Source organism: Toxotes jaculatrix, chromosome 5 (genome assembly GCF_017976425.1).
Source record: "Toxotes jaculatrix isolate fToxJac2 chromosome 5, fToxJac2.pri, whole genome shotgun sequence".
Lineage (NCBI taxonomy): Eukaryota > Metazoa > Chordata > Actinopteri > Toxotidae > Toxotes > Toxotes jaculatrix.
The window spans coordinates 10,003,895-10,025,883 of NC_054398.1; the positions used below are offsets into that span (position 1 = coordinate 10,003,895).

General features: G+C 42.0%; 1 protein-coding gene across 1 annotated transcript in view; it reads right to left on the minus strand.

The window, feature by feature from the left end:
- The window catches only part of LOC121182623 (serine/threonine-protein kinase BRSK2-like), a 155,751-nt gene that overhangs the window by 49,034 nt on the left and 84,728 nt on the right, over positions 1 to 21,989 (minus strand). The window contains 1 exon segment of the mRNA XM_041039229.1: positions 15,296 to 15,390. Within this exon segment, the coding sequence (XP_040895163.1) occupies positions 15,296 to 15,390 (95 nt within the window).

A 21,989-nucleotide genomic window follows, 5' to 3' on the forward strand; every position in this document is an offset into this window, starting at 1 on the left:
TAACTTTGACTGACAATGATGGAGATGAAAGGACAGTGTGAGTTAAAGGCTCCTCTGCCTCATCTCAATCTCATCAAAGTCAATTTCACTATGTCACTTCCCTGTGACAGCCTTCACATTGCTTTAATGTCACTCTCATCATGGCTTAGCTTTATGAACGCTCATGTGGAATGAAGTCAAAGCTCTGAACTGCCTAACTATGTTTCTGTTAAAACTCCCACAGAGCTGTTTGCTTGACCGGGCATAAAATCAGGTTCCTCCTCCTTAATTATGTTCTCACATTGTTTCTCATTTTACAACAGCTTCCATTAGTGATCTCTGTCTGCTCAGGTATGTATTTTCTATCTTGACATAATTTCCATCATTATTTTCTGCCTAAACAGCAACATCCCCATCTCTGCTCCCTATCAAAGTGTTTGATAATAACCTGCTGAATTAGCTTACATTAAGTCACTGAAGAGAAATATGCAATGCAGTGCAACTGGTGTTGAAGCCGCAGCCAAGAAAAAGTCATGGGAGAATAAAAAGCTAATAAAGCTCGGCCCACAGCTTGTCTAAAAAGGGTAAAGTGGTAAATGCATAATTAGCATTAGCGTGGAGTATCAGTGGGAGAAACGGCTAGGCTAATCAGGGCTAATCCCGAGACTAATGAGCACTATCAGCGGCAATACACCATGCCACTTTCTCACCTGAGGCTAAGGTGTGTTGTTAAGAATGAGTCCGTGGTGGTTAGCTAGCTAGATGGCAGCAGGGCTCCCTGCAGAGAGACTAATGCTACCAAGGACTCAGGGAGAGATGAGCTGTCGAAATGCTACAGCGGCAGCAGCTGGCTTCCTAAGCTTCCTCTAAGCGCCTCCTTTTAGTTAATTGAAATAAGAGAAATGAGGCTTAATGTGAAGACTTAACTGTACAACTGCCTGCTTATTGCAAGATTAGCTTTTGATTAACACACTAATGTAAATCTGTGAAGCAACCCTTGCTCTTTCTTGCATTATACAATACAACAGTTTCATTAATTACCCGTACAATTATCAGTCAAAAGGAATTATCTGAAAAATACATTTACACCTCAGTTGCTTCCACCTGCAAAAGGAGTTACAGTATGTGTCCTGTTAGTAAATGGATTGCAGTACTAACAGCACTAATGCATGTGCAACCCAGAAAGACAAAACACCAGCTACAGCTGCATTTAAACGCACACTGACTAACACACCTCTTATCAAAGCCTTAAACTCGCACATTCGACACCTCCATAACTTCATGGTAGTATAAATGCCAGGTGGCCATCCTCTCTCTTGGCCTGGCTCCTGTACATGGCTCCACACTCTCTCATTAAGTTTCACATCTGTGAGTGTGGACAGTTCTCTCCAATCGCCATATCTCCATGGCACTTCATTAAGCCTTTATTAGCAGGCGCTTGGGCAGCGTTCACGGAGAGATGCGCACATGGGCAGATGGACAGGTGGTCAGATGAACACACACCTCCTTTCTTTAATCCTTCTTGTTACTTGTGTTCTTCTTGTGTGTGTTAGTTCAATTTATTGCCAATTTGCTCAATTTCTTGATAACTAAACAGAGGTACAAGAGGAGTAGGAAGAGGGAAAGAAAAAAACACCTAATCAAAAACCATAGGTCGAACGAGAGAGCAAGACTGACACTAATCCAAATTGGCTATTTGACGTGGAGGTAATTTGTCTTGTAATGTATGGTGGTTATCGCTGTGGAGTGGACATCATTAGCAGAGGACGTCAGAACAGGAGGCAGTGGACAGGCTGATTGGCAATGCTTCGACCCACAGGGTTTCCTATCAGTGTCATATCCTGCCACACTAAAAAGATCAATAGAGTGGAACTGTGGTGGTGGCTGTTAAAGCGTTAACTTCAACTAAAATGGTTGCAAGCAAAATGTAAAAAAACTAAACTGAAGCTGTGTGATGAATTATAAAATACAACTTCTTACCACCAGGCTCTAAGGAACTAAGTTCTATCCCTCCAAATTAAAAGCTAAAGCAACATTTTTTTCACCCTGGACTTTAATTTTGATGCTGTTGTGTTTGAGAAACATGTGGTGTGATTTATTACTTGTAATTATAGTGTAATTTGCAGGTGCAGATGGTATGTTATAATAGAAAGCAAGTCTGTGCAAGAGAGGAGCACTGGGAAGGGGCTGCATGCACAAATGAGGCAAAGCAGTCACTCGTGCTCTCATGTGTCATCCCAAATTCAGAGGATGAGAGCCAGTTTAGGATAGTTCCATCAGCTTGAAATTGATTCTTTAAATCATAGCCCTGGATCTGAATGGCTGGATGGACAAGCAAACAAAAGACTGGCAACATCAATAGTTTCATCAGCGTGGCTAAGAGTCCAGTTACAGAGAACAGAGGATCAGAGACAGCCAGGCAACAACAAAGACGCAAAGAGGTAAGATTCATGCCACACATGTCACAGAGCTACTGAACAGAGAAACCAGCCCAAAATCTCAGAGGGGAAAATATTGGATCACAGGGTCTGTCATCTCTCACTCTCCACTTATTGCATCTTGCACTTTCTCTCTCATGCACATGGAAGGAAAACACAGACATTTCTGTCACCTCCCCCAGGCGAGTGAGTGAATGGTCTCTTGATACTGAGATGTGAGGATCAAAGTCAACAGGGCAGTCATGTGTGTCAGATATAAAACGCGGGTGGCTATGCTAACATGGGAGCTACAGTGCATGCACGAGCTGCCGGATGGATAGAAAAACAAAAGAGAGACAGAGTGAATGCGATAAAGATGAAGCATAAGCCATGTAATTTTCTGCAATGGAGAAGAGAAAAAGAGAAATATAGAGGAGATAGACAGAAAGAGGGCACAGTGGCGGTGCCAGCTCTCTCCCCTGAGTCTTGCAACCTCTTTTGTTTCTAATTAACACAACATGGGGAAAGGATAACCTTTTTAGCAGTGCAATGCACCAAACAGCCTACGGAGAGTGAAATGATAACAGATAAGGCAATGATAGGCAGTAATGGGATGAGCCAAAAGGACGTCACAATCAAGGAAATAAGAGATTATTGCACCTGAATGGCTTTGCTTCACCTCTCTGACAAAATATCTACGACGACTGACAACAATGTATTTTTTCAAACAGTGAATAATAACATTTAGTAATTTATCAAACTCCAGAAATATGGTTTAATGACTGCATTTGGTAAAAAAAAAAAAAAAAAAAAGTATATATATATATATATATATATATATATATATATCATTATCACAAACCACCAGTCCTAGCACACCACCACCTTATTTCACAGACATCAACTTCTTAACAGTTTAGGATATTAATGTTTTCCAAATAGGTATTTTTGTGAATAAGAATCAAATCAGTTTTAGTTAGTTTTAGTTTTTTAAAGTAAACTACATTTACTCAACTAGACAGTCATCTAATCGTCATCTTCCTCAACATTATACTGGCAGAAGTCAATTTTCAGTGAGAAAAACTAAACTTAGCTTAAGGTACTCTCTTTTTCATTTGGTAAAGTTGTAAAGAACATTATTAATTTAGATTTTTCTATGACATAATCTTTATCTTTTGACATTTTGAATAACCCCCTTTTTGGACTGGGTTAAGTTTATGCATGTTACAAATGTTCAAAACTCAAAACTAAAGCTCAGTATAGAATTGCAGGGGACAGAGATGTACCAGATAAACAGATCCAAAACCACACGGGTATATGAGAAATAAAGTATGGATATGGGTAATGGCTGGAGAGAATTGGATGTGGGTCCAACTGTCAGTGAGCAGAAGGGGCGGAGAAAGCACAGCTTGGCTCCTGGCTCACAGACAAAACTAGTCAGCTCGTCATCCATTCATACTTGTGACATGTGGACACATTAACGCATGATGCACACACACTGTACACACACACGCCACTGATCACGGCAAGCCATGAGCCACCTCCATCCATCCATATGTCGGTCAGTGAGCCAGTAGAGCAGAATACGTGTTTTCTGCCAGGAGCAGGGGGTAGCCAAGCTGGTGTGTATGCATGCATGCATCTGTGTGGATGTGCTTATACATGCATGTTGATGATAAGGCGTTTATTGTACTGTAGAGTACTATATGTCTGTCTTTGCAACCATAAGGGTAGGACATCAGTTTCAAGGGCAAACACACACACACACACACACACACACACACACACAGACACGCACACACACGCTAGAAAGACATGGGTCACAGAGAGTCAAATCTGTCCCAAGGTGTGTGTTTGTGTACTCTTCCTCTATTTGGTGCACAGGGGCATGACCACTGCCTTCGAGAAGAAGAAGAGATGTGTTCCTGGGAGAACCTGCTTATCCAAAATTGGTTTCGAAATTGACAGAAACAGACTTGAGGCGACGGATTTAACAGTATTTTGAGAGAGGAGCGTGTGTGTTGGGTAGTTGTGTTATCTCCCTCTACTGAGTTAGTCCCACAGAGAGCAAAATAAAATACAAAATAAAATAATATTTGAATTATTCCATTCCAGTCAAAGTCACTGAAATGAAAAAAAAAAGTGATCTTCTTCATCTTTTTCTGTTTACCACTTTTCCCTCCAGCCCGTGGACCCTACAAATACACAAACACGTGTGCACATGCAAACACACATGGATACACAGGCAGCGCAGCAGGTTTTTCTGATAATCACTGCATCAGTCGTCCTTTGTGAAGAGGAGGTAAATTCCCCACACGGGGGAGTTTGATCAATGCCAGAGACATGTAAATCGATCAGGACATAGTCTCTGCTAGCTCGCTAGTCCTTATCCTTTATCCATCTCCCACCCTTTCAAATCTTACTCATTACCACTTCCCACCCAAGACCGATTCTGACACTCTTCCTCTTCTTCTCTTATCCCTCATTTATTCTGTTTCGTTCATTCTATCTCTCTAATCATGTGCCTGTGCTGCTGACAGATCCATCACGCTGCCACTTAGACCAGTGGCAGGCCACATCATTTCACACTAACAGACACGTCCCTGGATGACCTTGGTCGTAATGGAGTCTAATGGCAGCGCTCCTCCACACCTTGAGGTCAAAGGGTATAATCATGAACCTCTTCAAACCTACTGCATGGGCTGATAGGTGAGATGGAGTGGGACGGGCTGGGGAGAGAGGGTATCTGCAGAATGAGTGATTTATCAGTGACTGGCAGGGAGCAGATCCCTTTGGCAGCCATGTTTTTTGTGTTGCTCCTCTGAAGTGGCTTTTTGTCAGCTCGTCCATTCCGTCACTCGCTCCCTAAGTCAGGGATATTTCATAGAAGAGGACTGGAAAGGTGACCTTGGATTGGGTGGTGATGTGAAATGTGAATTAATCAACTGGTTTTCGCAGACTAGATAAAGAGAGAGAACGCAGAACAGAATGTAATGATTAGATCTGAAGGTCATCTAGATCTGTTAAGTGTAAATCTAAAAACCTGCAGTCGCCTATATTTGCATGTGAGAAAGATTTGTTTCTGAAGTGCAGCACAGGAAGATATAATTTGATCGTCTCAGGATTCAGAAGAAATCTGCCTGAAATGACATCTGCTACCGTATCTTGTAAAAAAAGTTTTTTGTTTTTTTTTTTCTTTTTTGGCAGCCAAATTTAAAAAAAAAACTTAAAGTAAAAACACCTATGATTTAAATTTGACTTATTAAAATGTTTCGGTCTAGTTAAATGTCAGTGTAAAACCAGAGCAAACTCCTTTTGATCCTTTTTAAGTGGACATAAATTAGTAGAAAAGTTATGTTACAAAATTATTTATATAAAGAAAAAACAAGAAATTAGTGGACAAGAAAGAAAGAAAGACAGACAGAAAGAAAGGCTGTAAAATACAACTGAAGTGAAACTAAGGGAACTACAACAACACGTGCAGGTTTTGTGAAAACTACTTAAACAAAGACAGTGAATAATGACAGAGCAATGAATTTAGCTCAGTTACTCAGGCGGACAGTAAAAATGGGCTACTTGTGATTCACTTCCTCAGCTAATTATCTCCACATATGAACACATGACTTATCCACTGACACATGAGCCTGGATAAACAGTTTGACGGGCAGAGGAGTCAATACTGGACAGACAACAAGTCAGTGGGTAAGACAGGTCAACTGAAACAACTCAAATTAGCTTGAAATTTTGTAAATAAGTTCAGAATAGCTCCAATAATGTAATCAGGGAGTTGTTTTAGCTTCCGCACTTGTTAATTAGGTCTTACAATGAGTGTGAGGCTTTGACACATAAAAGGCATGCTGTTGTGCTCTGTTGGTACTGTGTATGAATATTAACTTTGTAAAAAAACATGCGCAAGAAATATACAGTGCCTGGATGTATTTACATGCATGTGTTTGTGCTTTGTGGGCATGTGGATTGTGTGAGTGAGTGAGAACAGGAGGGAGTAAGAGAGAGAGAGAGAGAGAGAGAGAGAGAGAGAGAGAGAGAGAGAGAGAGAGAGAGAGAGAGAGAGAGAGAGAGAGAAACAGCGAGCATGTTCTTGAGATTGTGTGAGCACAACAGAGTCATTAGCAAACAATCCCCACGGGGAGGCAGATGAAGGAGCTGATGAAGTTAAAAGTGTCTTGCTTTAGATGTTCAACACATTGACCGCAAAAGCCCAAATATACATCAGGATCTGTCCCAAACTCATTAACACTGCCAAGTTGGAGCCAATTTCCCTGTTTATTTGCAGCAGCTAAAAGTGGTAAATTTATGCCTGATTCACAAATTAATGTAGCCTGTGCATAATGTTCAAGCCTCGTGGAAGCTAGTTAACAGCTTAATCAAGACATAAAGAAATGTGTTGAATACAGAGGAGTTGCACGGATGTAACTCTGGCTCTATGAGCAGATGCAGGCTCTACCATTTACAAAGTACTATCTTTCTTCGAGGCGAGAATATTAGTATTAATAGCATTCACCCTACTAGTCATAGTGAAGTGACATTGTAATCATTACTATTATAATGCTGTTCATTACTATTATTACGCAGTAAGTTCTCAATACAAAATAACTACATCACTTACTGTGATATACAGTACATTGTTCCTCACAGCAACAGAATAGCAAAACATATATGTAACGTCACTGTTACATTTGTTATTTGATCCTTAATAGTACAATAAAAGCATATTGTGAAATACATTTTGAACCTTTTGCTTTGGTAACTGTGAGATCTGTGTATGGAACATATGTGAACCATGCATGTACAGTAAATAATAAAAGACAGATACTATTTTGTGCATCATTATCAGGTGTGGGTGTGTGCTTTAAATCCACTGATTTTGGGACTGAGTAAAATGCACTATGTGTACACAGTCTGTGTGCGTGTCAGCAGTGCTCTTCACGGCACTCTTGTCCACAAGCTGTGATTCACCCCACAACCCTGCCTGTCTGATGTGAGACTATTACAGACCAAATCCTGCAGCGAGAGGACAGACAGAACCTTAAAGGGTGTCTGTGTGTGTGTGTGTGTGTGCATCTGTATTGACTCTGAGCAACTAAACAATGGTCATGGAGCTGTCATTCATGCTGTCATTTGCGATATGTGTGCTCATAGAGAAACATGCACGCACACACACACGCACACGCAAACACACACACACACACACACACACATATGTATATGTAGTGTCAGTTACAATCATGGAATGGTATATGAATAGACATATCGCAGCACTGCTGTTGCCAGTGAGATGACAGTTGTCAAACTGTGACATACTTCACTGTCCATCAACTATAGTTTTGCAAAGCTCTACTGCAGTGTCACATACGGCACAACAATACAACAACACACACACACACACACACACACACACACACAGACACACACACACACACACACACACACACGAAACTATGGAAATGACTGAACACTGAATAAGAATCTTCCTAATGTTTACTTTCTCTGCTATTTCGACAACACTGTATTGGCAAAACATTTTTCCAAACTTATTTTTGCGTTATTTGCACAAGGGAAAAACACTGCAGGCCAATGTAGAACTCAATAATTCACAAAAACATACTGCATTAAATGTGCTGATGGGCAGCATGTTGAGATGCAGGGCACTGGAAGTTTTTTTTTTTAATGGAAGCATAAAAAGAGATGACATAGACAGATTTGGAAGTAAAAATGAAGGTTGTAGTACATTATTCCTCTCAAGGGAAGTTGATGTAACTATTCAATTATCAGTCCCTACTCAAGCATGATGGATAAAAGAAGATCACAATACCCAGTGGCTGAGAAGAAACACACACAAAATACACCTCAGTGGGTTCACAGGTAATATAGAGAGGTAAGAAATCCCAGTGCAAAACAAAAGAATAAACAGGGATAAAAACGAAAACTAAACTTTGAAGGGGAACTCTGCTGATCTCCCCATGAAAGCATCATTTCACTTAAGGGTAGGAGAATTGGATAAAATGTGCCCTTCACTCACAAAGGAAGTGCCAAAAAGATAAACAAACAAAAGTAACACCAAAGCAAACACAAATAAAAAAGCAAACAAAGTGTTCTCATCTCTCAGACAACACAGCGGCTGTTGCCTTTGAACAGGGGAAACAAATGCCATCGGTTTAGACGTCTGTCTGTCTCCTGTCGAGCTCAATGGGGGATCCCGCAACATCTTGGGTTCTGCTATCCTCCATTTCTTTATTTTGTCTGCTCTCCATCTCTGTTTTATCTCGATAAGACATGAGAGATAAAAATCAAGTCAAACAACACTGTATGTGTTTGATGAGCTTTGTCACCACAGCGAGCAGCAGCACTAACGGTTTTACGCGTCACTCCAGGATGTGTTAGATCTCAAACTACCATTCAGACCTGTGTAAAACTCAATGCCTTGTGTCTAACATGAAACACAATGTGACACAGGTATGGGAAAAAAAACGCTGTTGCTAAAATCTACTTCCCCATTTCTGTTTCGCCTGAGCCTCATGGCCACTCAATAAAGAGTGGTGGGGGGAAAAAAGTAGATATACATTGATTTGGGAGCTGTGATTGGAAACCAAATTAGGATGTAGAAAGCTGAGTGACCATCATATTGACTGATAACTGACAAAGGGCTTTGTAAGGTCTTACAGATTCAGGGAAATCCATTATTATTTGTGTTCCTACAGAATTCTATGAGGGAACAAGGGACAGAGAGAGAAAAAAAAACACAACAATAAGAAGAGTGAGAGATTTTTGTGGTCAGTGCTGCCTGATAAAACACGTATTCCTGAAAATGCACTGTACTAACTTTCTCTTGGTTTTTGTTCTGTAATATTACTATTCAGAAAGTCTAAAACTGATTGAACACAAACGAAAGGAATTCAGTCCTAGATTTTTTTAATTGCAAAAACTTAAATTCGCTCAGCTTTTGAATACCAACATACATCAGCACACAAACGTACAGCAGGGAAACAGACTTGGTAATTCCACAGTCTTTCTGTTCAGTCAGCCTGTTAAGATCAAACTGTGTGGTAAGCACTGGCTTCTGGCTCAGCACCAAACAAAGCTGATGGATCAACACGCAGGGGCACAACATATGAAAGCCATTTATTTTAAAGGGTGTCTGCGCTCACTCTGCAGCACGAGCATGTGCACGAGTACAGACACAGACACAGACACATATACACACGCAACATAAAGTTAAACAGGACATGTGCGCGTTGGAGGCATTTCTATATCCAAACCACTCGCGGCAAAACAGAGATGGGAGAGAATGGCCAATCTATAATCATTAGGAGGGAAGAGCAGAGATGGCGGAGAAAGAAAACTACAGTGCTGTCGCTGAGGTGTCGGGATAACAAGATTAGACCTTGCGTGATTCATCTGTGGCCATGGCATTCTGCTCCTCACCCGCCCACCACAAATGTCTGTCGGTTGGTGTACTTTATTCCTCGCTTTTCTCTGCCTCTTTGGTCCTAAATTTTAGATGCAGTTCATGTAAAATTTGGATACCGCTGCGCCGTACAATCATCTGGAATAGGGAAGATTTCCCTCATGTTACAGATTGTACTGATTACACAAATTACACAGTCACATTGTTCCACAGAAAGGGCAAAACATCCTCATTTGTGGAAAGCAAATCACATATTAAAAAACTAATGATGTTGTTAATTTACACTTGATGAGAGAAAAGTATTGATTCTTATTCTTGCCGTTATTTCAGGGCCATGTTAGATAATACAGCTGTCTTACCGTGGCTGTGGCACTGCCTTGTTGTTCTCAGCTCTTACATTCGGTGTCCTTAGCATAGGACTTCAATTATTTGCTTCAGGGTGCAATTATACAGCAGACTTCTCCATCTCTAAACTCTCTCTCTCTCTCTCCTTCACACATACAGTTCTCATCTGAAATGTTATGAGTGACATCAAGGACAGAGTCAGCAAACCACAAGTAACCTCACTGCGCTAAAACACCCATCTAAAACAGCGTAGCTATGTAGAGATATCTACTTCACAAGACCTCCATTCAGAGTATTCTAACTTCATGTTTCTTACCCTCCACACACACACACACACACACACATGCAAACACACACACACACACACACACACACACACACACTCCCTTCCCTTCCCTCTATCTCCCTTCATCCTCCTCTCCATCCCTCCTCTCCCTCTCTTCCTTTCTCTCTCCGGGCTTGGGGGACAGTAGAGTGACTTTGAAGTTGTGCTGCTTCAGGACGAGAGAGAGAGAGTCACTCTGGCTAATTAGTTGTCCTTATCCCAACAGCAGCAGCCGCCACCAGCTCACTGGCTCAGAGGGAGAAACAGAGCAGGCATCAACAGCAACTACCAACTGCTGCATGCTAAAGATACCCTTCTCCCTCTGCTAGTTGTTAGTGCTAGCGGCTAGCAACAATTTAACTCACCCCGAGACTAAACTGCGGATTAGAAAAGTTGCTCCACTCAGCATAATGATAGGTAATATGGTATGAAATGTGGTACAGCAAATCCTGTGCTCTCAGGGAAAGCTTGTCAGACCATAATATACTGCAGCAGCAAGATTCTACTCAGCGTCTGTTTTCTCCACCATGTCATTGTCATCAATGTGACCATGAGTGTTACGGAAGGTGCTTGGAAGCATTGCAATAGCAGGCTCGTGGTTTGACAATGCACAGGGGGAACTGTGCTACGCTCTCCAGGCTAATGAAAGTAATGAAATAACCAGAGGGGAGATGCTTAAGGTTGCGTTGGAATTAGCAATATATGTCAACCTGCTGTATCAGTTGGCCTGGGTTCTGAACCTCAACACTTTTTCTACTGGCTGAAATATGTCTATGGCAGCAAGTAAACTGTGAAGTAATAAAAGATTAATAATATTGTGCTCTTTTTATTTAGGCAACAATCCTTAATAGCTGTTTGTAGAACAGGTTATGTAGAAACACACACTTACATTTGTCAAAGTAATATACAAAAAAAGTTTGGTTTTACAATCAGCACTGAAACTCTGGTATTGTATTAGCACTAACACTGTAATCTTTCAAATCATGCCAAGCCCTGTTTATTTGAGTTTCTCAGTCTTTTCTGTCTTGTGAACAAAGTTTTATATCCCAGAATTCTCATGACACTAGCAATTACAGAGTTGTCACACTGTTATGACAAGATCATGCAAGAAGTTTCATCTTTCATAAAATCCCTGTATCACAAGAGACAGGGATATGTTAGTCAGATGTTCTGTAGATGTTCTGTGGCTTACCAAGCCCTTTGGCCTCCCTGTGGTGGAAGTGTGCAAAAAGAGAAGCTGTCTTCCTCATCACGTCAACAGATCATCACTCACTATTCTAATACACGCACGGTTCTTTGTGATTTTATATATGGCAACGATTTGGCGGTTCCATATGCGTGAATGTCACATTAACATTAACGGCTCAAGAAAAAAAACACATTCCTGTCAGGAAATGTGAGTAGAGACGTGGTCTACCTGCTAAGGTGTCTGCATTATCTTGTCTCTCTTTCTGTCTCTCAACCTCACAGGCCCACGCCACAGAGACGAGGCAGCGAGAGAGAGAGAGGGGGCTGGCTGAGTTTCAGAAACATTAAATGCTCCCTCGAGATACACACACACACACACACATACACACACGTTCACACATATAGTGTTGGTTCTGGGCTTCACTTTGTATCGGCTCACCACACTCCATTCTGTTTGGCCTTAGTGCCAACGACTGCTGACATACTGTCATATGTGCACGCAGTGTATTCTCTTCCTGTCTGTTTCTCTCTCATCATCTGAAACATGACAGGCAGCCACTTCCCACTGACGGGAGACTCTTATTACTATTCAGCGAACTCCATTGTTAGGTTTTCTGCTTAGAAGTGGAAAAAAAAAACTCAAAACATTAGGCTGCACTTGCTCTTTGAAGTAGTCAAGGCTCATTCCCTGGTTACAAACTGATATAAAGTTCACAGACAAATTCATTATCCAAGACAATTCAATGTCTTTTTGGTCTGCAGTGTCATAGCCAGTGGGTCTGTGGACTAAAGAGTTTCACATTAGTTATATAAAGTTCAACGCACAGTGAGTGGAGGAAAGACCTCTCTGCCAGATATTCTGAGACAATTAATTCAACCTGTCTCCCCATCTCCACAGACCCCTGACACCCAGGGCCAGTCAGGGGAAGGACAGACGTAGAGGGATGGCGTGTGTCATGGAAGATGTGTTCGTGCACATACATATGAATGCAGTCTGTGCATGTGTCTGTATGACACATGTACACACATTCTTATGAGCTTTTGTGAGCGTGTGTGTGGCCTGTATGTGTGTATCAGTGTGTGTCCACATGCATAAATGTGTGTCGTTAGTGGTGTTGCGCACACACACGCACCCACACCTGTCCAGGAGAGTCAGATTCTCCCCCTAATGGCACCATTGGGACCCAAGACATTAGCATATTAAAAGGTGACATTTCACAGTCTGAGCCTGCACTCTGCAGTGGAGTGCAGCCCGATCACTCTGACAGTCTGACAGCCACACAGGCAGGCCGGAGAACAAGCACATAAGACTGTGCAACATAGAGGGAATATGGGAAAGTGGCTACTGGATTTGAGTCAGAAAACACCTGTCCAGCCAGTAGGAACCCTTAGAATAGGGGAGTGGATTTGTAATCTGATGTGTGACACCAGTGTTAGAGTGTTCTGAAACTATAGGGAACTTTACAGGTGACCTCAACAACACTGTGGTGTCACTGTAGATCCTGTAGGTGAAATGTACATTGCTACAGAGGCTTTGACTTATAAGGGAGGCTTCAAGCTGCTTTATATCAGAGGGCAATGAACAAATCAATATACACGCTGCACAAAAACACACACAAAAATGCTGACACAAAGACAATCCTGCATGTTGACACTATACTCTATCAATTTGATTCCCTAACCTTGTGAAATACAGAATTTTCCTGTGCTAAGTGTGGATGGAAAAACAGCACAAACACACGTATACTATCACATGCACCATTTCTGTACAAGCATTGCTCATGACAGTCTACACCTACACCACAGACAGATTCACTATGGGAGGAGAAACTGGGCTGCTGCATACAGCCTGAGAAGATTTAATTACATGCGGTGACTGATTTTTGGCTTTTATTCCCAAACTTACAAGACACATATTAAAATTGTCTCTTTCAGAGGAACCCACTTGCCCCTGGCTCCTGCATAATTCATTCCCTACTGGCACATACATGAACACACACCTGCTGTTACAGACACACATACATACACACACAGACACATACACACACCAGGGCCCAGCAGTTGAGAGAAGAGTGACAATGGCTGAGTTCAGTAATTGGCTCTGAACTGCAGCTTCAGCAAAAGCCTTGGTCCTGTCGGAAACCTGTCAGTGTTTGGCATCTGTTACTATCATTTTTCCCTGCAGGACAGCACAATGTGAGACACCTGGGTTGGGACATTATCCTGCTACCTTCCTCTCTGCTGTCACATAGTACAACAGTTCCACCAACTTCTTCTGCTACAACTAATAATACTTCTGTCAACGTTGAGGCAACAGAAATGACCTGTCTTTCCCTTGTGAAAATATTGCACTGCATGTTGAACTAAGAGACAGAAAGAGAGTGACTTCCGGAGCAAGGCAGCAATGAGTGAAAAAGAGTCAGAGTCACTAACACAGCAAGAGGCTGATTAATACCGACTGTTTATCAAACAGCAATATCCGAGCACAAAGTGCTTTTCATCTGAAGTCTAATGATGTTGCTACAGAAGTGATGCAAAACAGAGGGATTTTCCATTTGCAGATAACCTGTACTGTGAGCAAACCCATCAGCTTCCTGCTTTCCAGCTCATAAGCAAACAATTACAGTAGGCGCTCCTCTCTGCATGTGTCCTCTGAAAGACAATTTTCAGGTTGTTGTCCTCTATATTCCTGCTCTCTTTGGTTTCTTTACAACTATTCCATCAACACAAGGGCCAATTTGTGGCCTACCCCAACACAAGGGCCAATTTGTGGCCTACCCCATCCTTCAAAAGGAGGCGATGTGGACAACTGTAAAAAATTATAAAAAGGAGTTTTTCTCCCATAAGTTTCTGAAGCGTTTTGGAGTGAGGCTATAGTAATTATAGCTGCGGAAACCTGCTTTATTGTTGTGTTACCGCAGGATTTCTTGGAGGCTCTGACTCCTGGCGGGGGAGCCAAGCAGCTGACTCCTTCAGTTTGGAAATTTGAAAAGGATGAAAATCAGTTGCTTCAAAGACCCACTGTCACCAACTCAGCCAGCGATTCCCCTTTTCATAAGGCTTATTATGATATAAATCACTCACATTCACACATTTCTGCAAGATCAGCCATTGATTTATCTTGAAATTTAGACTCTGCTCACTAAGTCCACTTCTTTCTAATTTTGATTTTTGAAACGCTGGCTGGCAGCCAGCCCAGATTTTATGTGGCAAAGAGGTGGCTCTTTTGGGGGACATCACTACTTGGTTATGGTAGAGAGACTTTTTAGTATTGCTTCATTCAGCTAGTCTGCTGCGTATTTAGATTTTGTGGAGAGTAATGAAGGTCCCCAGCCAGACTTGTGGCATACATGTACCACTGTGCCAACAGGACACTTGAACTTGCTAAAATTGGGAAGGTTGCTGAAAACTTGATGTAATGATAAAAGTATAATAAGGAACTTTAGGGTTTACAATACCCTGGCAAAATAAATGCCCTTTAAAAATGACTTTTTCCACATACATGGTACAGTTTAAAAAACAGACAAAAGGGTTACCAGAGGCAAAATAAACACCTTCAACAACCTCAGAAGTAACATTGAAAGCCACTGAATGAACACAAAGCTGTACACTTACCTTCATTAGTACTGACTCGCTGAGTTTCTCACGGTTGACAATCTTTATGGCGACTTTCTGGCATGTTACACAGTGGACTCCAAGCTTGACCAACCCTGCAAAACAAGCAGGAGACACCACAATTTATCAGGTCAAAGAGGTCAAGCACTGTTTAGACGTCAGAACTTATGTAGGACTAATAGAAAGATGATGTGTTTAGATGACACCAAGAGGGCAAATGATAATTATGTACTGCAATGAATGTGAGTTCCTAGCTGGGACATTTAAAATGGACTGTCGCATTAAAGTGATGTGTGAAGAAAATTAAAATTTTTTTTGGGCTATCCGCTAATGTGCACTGACCAAACTGATGTAAAATGGCTCGTGACCTCACGTACAGAATGCTGATAATGACTTCTGAAGTGTAGACAGTTGCTTAAATAAACTGCCCTCTGGGGTTTGTTTGAGTCATAAAGGCTGTAAGTGAGTGGGCCATTTGTGTTATTGATTCCTATAATGTACTAAACTGCTGTAATGCAGTCGTGTTGAGTTAGCTAAAACAGACAATAAAAAGGCAGCGGTAACAAAAACAGGCATCGCAAAGCCAGAGGTCAGACGCTGAATGGAACTCATTATTGACAAGGGCTCAAGAATGAAGCAACAATGCACCAAACTGTGGGAGAGTAAAGTAGGTTGTCACATTTCAACACCCCAGCACAAAGCATTGCCCTTTACTTCACAACACAAACACACTGATGCACAGGGAGAGATCTCAGCGTTTGATCCACCGTGCCGGTCGGTTCTGTTGGGATTCACGCACAAACTTTCTGTCAGGACTCGCATAAATCCTACAATTCGCCACACAACCACAAAAGCATCTCCGCTGATTTGCCTCAGTAAATTTCCCCAGGTATCTTTTGTTCAGCCACCAACAGGCAGGGATACCTCAATGAGTGTACAGTTACAGTGGAACAAATTGCGTATTGTGTGTATTTAATATAGGGGAGCCATGATAACAGTACCAATCCATTTTCCGCCAGGAACCACAGAACTGGTCACACATTACAAAGATGTTTGAATCAGACAGATTACTTATAAACTGAAAAAAACACACAACCCTCCACAAACAAAGTTGCCTCTTTATTATTGATTTCCCCAATGGCTCTGTGGTGTTGCAGGCATTTGGAGATGACAGAAGATGATTTTTAACTTTATAAACTACTGCATTTGAGTTGTCTAAAGGCTGGCACACTGAATTTATAGAAACACCAAAGTGAAATAATGTGGCTGCTTTGATTTCTTGCCACTCTCATGCTGGCAGAGATAAAGATAGTGAAATTAAGTTAATAACTGTTACTATGATGTGCCACGACAGAAATGGTGCAGCTACTATAAGAAGCGCGTCAATGGAGAGAAGTAATGTCCTGCAGCAAACTGGCTGGCTGACATGAACCAGACTTACGTGGGTTTCATGCTCGCTCTCCCACTGTCTCTCTCACAGTTTGATTTCTATATGAACCAGCAGAAGAGCAGCGTCAATGGGCTTTGAGGAGGCGGTGAACGCAGAAACAAGTGTTCTTTTGCCACGGAAACAACAAGAAGGTGAAGGAGAGATGGAGGAGGGGAAGAAGCAGCAGAGGGAGAAGAAGTATGTAGAAAAGAACGTGAAATATGAAGGGAAAATGTGACAAAGAATGAAAGTCAGGGAAAGCACATTATTCAAATGGCAGGCCACAGATAATTAAACAATAATGTAGAGCATCGTGTGGGAGTGAGGCTCTGGCTTGGGAGTTGAGGGGCCGCGGGGGCCGAGAGTGGAGACACATGGAGAAGAGGAGGCGAGAGAGAGAGAGAGAGAGAGAGAGAGAGAGAGAGAGAGAGAGAGAGAGAGAGAAGGAGTGAGAATGACAGAGAGATAGAAAGGAAGTGAATGCTACAAAAGAGGAAGATAAAAGATGTAGAGATTCGGAAGAGGGGCTGAGGCAGTTGAGCAGGAGGTGGAACAACAGACAAACCCATTAGCCCTGTGATGGTAATCATATGTTAATGGCTGCTATAGAGAGGCTCATAAGTCATGATAAACACATTAAAGAGAAAGTATCTGCCTGCAAACACATGAAAAGTTAACTGGATTATTTGCCTCACTATCCATCTTTCTCCAGTGCCTGTGTTTTTGTGAACAGAGGCCACATTAGCAGGAGGGAAATGTGCAGGGGAACACAGCACATTACAATTTTACAGCCACTTTGTGTATGGATTGAAATGAACTGTTATAAGGAAGTTCAGTATATAATACACAGTGACATAAGCCACAAGCCTCTTTTATAGCACATACATAAAAGCCATGACTTAAGGCAACAAAACAGTACAAACACCACAGAACTAGTAAAATAGGACAAATGGTCATGGCAAATCATATAGAACCTAAAAGCTTAAATCTTTAGCATGACCACTGGCCAACATTAATGGGTAGCTGTATTTTTTTGGGCAAATTATCATCACTTTGGTGTTATGTTTGGTCACTGGTGGTGCAACAGTAGAATGTAGGAGATCAGGAATCCCTAAACAGCACTGACATGATTGTCAATTTCATTCCCACCTTAGGAATACCAGACTATCGTGTGATGTCTTCAGAAGTGCTCAAACATTAAAGTTTCTTTACTGTTGAGATATTTCAGTCTGGACCAAAGATGAAAATGAACAGACCTACATGGTTGTTTTTTATATCAAAATCAGGCATAGAGATTAATTCCCACTAATAGAGTCTAAAACAAGTTAGAGCATGTTATTATGTGTGGGTGTTGTGTGCAGACATTTACACAGCTGTTTGCCAACGCACGGTATTTGTACATAATTTCAAAGTGTGCACCAGAGACTGAGTCATATTTACCAAATCAGAAAGAAAGAGAAAAACTCACAAACAGTTTTCAACCAAGGATAGAAAAAACAAAGTCATAAATAAAACAAATCAGACAAGAAAATCAAATGTGTGTTTTTTGGCTTTTGGTCTGGTTAAAAAAAACACAGCACTCTGTTTGAAGCACAGGACTGTAGATACAGAGACATGTAGTTGAGTTCTTGGTTGTGCAGTAGCACTTGCTCAGAAACCCATTACCTGAATTGCTGCAAAGACTTTTCCACGTATAGTACCTCAGCCTTAACAGCATCACAGCATTTGAACCATTTTTAAACCACTACCAACACCTCTGAAATAAACTCCCCAACTGAAATTCCAGTGGTTATATACTTCTCAATTATTCCTCCCTGCCTCATGCCCAACCTCAACGCCCTCCTACAACATCCTCTTGCATGCAATTAAGGAAATAAGATTTTCTCACAATAATTGTAATGTAGCTTGTTTCAAATATGTTGTAATATCTAATTAACATCAGCTTCTCCATGACCCAAAATTAACCACTCAACCCCCTACTCACTAATGTCTTGTAATAAGGGTGATTGCCTTATACTCTGTGATGATACCCCCAGAGGAAACAATCGCAGCTTTTTGTGAATATTCTCAGCTCAACCTGAACTGGTGAGGCCCAGGAGGATACCAGGGTTTCATCTGGATCTGGCTGGGCTGAGCCAGGTAGGCTGTCTTTGAACATAGCTTCAAACGTAAGGCTTTGACCGAGAGCTCAAAGGGTCAAAGCATTAAGTGGTCAACACAGAGAAGATAACTGTTACAGTAGCCTGTGGATTACATTTCATTTTAATTTTAATTTGATCGCTTGTAGTTGATTAAGCTGTTACTCAATAAGAAACTGTAAACACAACAATTACAAATGTGCGTTCATGGATGTGCATACAAGTGTATACCTGTGTGTATGGCTGTATCTTTCTCCCTCACTGGAGAGAAAGAGAGCAGTGTGCTGTGACTAAGTGTCACATACAGGTAATTAAGTGAACCAGGGACACACATGCAGAGTGTTATTGTCACATATACTGTACACTTACATACTTTTCATTAACACACATACGGACAAAAGGCGGCTGTGCCGCCGACCTGAGTTTGCAACACCACTGAATCAGCAAGTGCATCGATCTCTCCCTCGCCCTCCTCCCAAATCAATAGCATCAAAAGCTCTCGCCTTCACAACAATGTCAGAATAATGACACCAGCCAGGGACTTATGGGCTGGAGAGGCCACCATCGACTGACCCCAGGCCTCCGTCCCAGCTCTGCACTCTTTACTTTCCATGTGCCTCTGTGATTAATGATGTAATGTGGAGGGACTGCTGGAGAAAGACACTGAATGAGGACTTTGGACCATGGCTCAGTGAGCATCAGAGCTGAGTAGTGTTTTGCTGCACTGTGCTGGAAGCTGCTGCATTGCTTCGAAGTTATGGTTTCAATCATCACCCCGCTGGCTTTGACAAATCAGGGATGAATAATAAAGTTTCTGAATAAAAGCTGAACTGATTGCGTCCTCAGTGCCGGGCATTTAGGACAAGCAAGCTCGAGAACAGAGAATCATTAATTAAGAGTCAATGTAAGAAAAGAAAAAAAGAGGAAAGAAAGAGGGAAACAAAAAACACTGGGAACCATGACTGTAGTAACTCATCACAAATGAAGTGAGTTAATCAACAACAACATCTGCACAGAGTTGTGAAAATGTTACTAATCAACCATTTCTCAAAAACTAGAGAACATTCTGGCCGTGCGTCTCTTGCTCTGCATCATTGAGCCATGTGCCAGTACTGATTTGATAATGAGCTTTTTGTCTCACTTCACTGTCTCTTCAAGTGACTGTGTTTTGTGGTATCGCAGCTGAACTTGCTGACATCTGTTCTGGAAAACACCTCTAACAGGTGTCAGATTAGATTCATTATGGCAGCATGTAGGTGAAGTTTTTGAACATGTGTCATAACCAAGCTGAGAGAAATATTTGGGACCCTTCGGGGTACTACATGATTCTGAAGCAGGGCAGTTTAAATTAATGAGCATGAAAGCTGTGTATAGCACTTTATTTAAATCCTCTGATATATTACAGGAGTTCCCAGTGGGCCTTCACCGGTATGTTTATGAGCTGCCTTCCTTTGGAACTGTTTAGCCCCACACAGCAGCCAGGAAACCTCCACTGCCAGTGAGAAAACCCTTGTCTCCTGTGTTAACTTGTGAGAGGTCTTCCTGTTCCAGCTACCAAAACATGCCGATATGTGGTCGATTTATCACTGGGCAGAGCTGGGACATCCAGGAAGGAGCAGGTAGGAGAGGAGAAGGACCCTGACTGTGAGCCTGATTTCCTCTGCCATCGATCTGAGACACCACGAGGGAACGAAGGAGAGCAGAGAGGAGAGAGGACAGGAAAACCCTGCTTGTGTCTGAGCCAAGTCGAGGCATTTTATGATCTCTACCTGCTAACCACACACACACACATCCAAGGAGCCACACACATGCTCAGTGTTTCCAGCTTTATCCTCCTTGCAGCACTGGCATCCATGCGGTTAAAGATCATTACTGCATAGCTTAATTTCCATCTGGAAGCGACTACTAGGAGAGGAGAGCGAAGGATGAAAAAGAGATGTCTCCACTTGCGCACCTCTCTCACTTTCAAACTTGATCTTTCAGAAGCCCTAAGCCAATGCCAGCAGATGGTAGTAGCTTATGCTGGCTTAGCTTTCTCTCCCTGAGGCGCTGGCTCTGAGAAGCTCGTTGCCCTAAGGCACAGATCTGTGAGCTGCTTTCCACTTATGCTCTCTAACCCTGAATGCTCTATGTGGGGGCTACAGCTCTGTCCTGGGATCAGCATTTGAAAGGAAACACAATGTGCTACCAGGGCTTATTCCTACAACTACTTCTGGCCGCATGGAAAACCCCTGCAGCAGGGCGTGGGAATCCCCTCCACCAGGGCACATTGTAAGAGTTGAAGACCTATCAACCACCATGGATCTATCAGTCTGCTGTCTTTATCTCTCTCTGTTATTGTATTATGCAAGTACACAAGCATGCACAGACAGATTTAATTGCGGGTTGTACACAATGGTGGTAATAAAGCGGCAACCACAAATGGTTCAGACAAATTAATGTGTTCATATAGTGCCTGTGCAATTTTACGTATGAACTACACATTTACCAAAGCAGAATGGAAGAACTGGAACTCAACCTGGGATGCATCTCAATAAATGAGAAGATAAATAAATAATAAATGCATGAATTTTGAATGTGGGTCTATTGATTTTGTTTCATTTTAATTGGCCTGACCCCATTAATACAGAACACGCTCTGTGTAAAACAGCGTTTATGTTAAGAACAGGTCTGTAGATACGCAGATGTGCAGCAGTGAGTCCCTGCGACACAATCTCCAATTTCCAATCAGTTTCTGCGTTCTCTCCTTCCTCTTTAGTTATCCTGTTACTCCGTGTGCTTGTCTTTCCCTCATTTTCTCAGTTTCTGCCAAATTTTGCCCTCATTCCTTCTCTACCCAGTCACTCAATGTTTTCTGACTCGTTTATCTCCCCTCCTCTCTGTTCATCCTCTCATCCATCCAGCAAAAAGAGAGAAAGAGAGGGAATATGCCAGCAGAAAGCTGTTGAGTCATACTGTGCAGGAGGGAGACAGCATGTCGAAGATCAAACAATGCTCACTCGCTACTCAGTGAATGCACTCTCTCTGTCTGTTTCTCTCCCGCCGCTTCTTTCCACCCTCTTCATTCACTAAATCGCTCTCTATCTCCTCCATTCCTCCACCTCCTGTTTCACTCTTTTTGCATTTT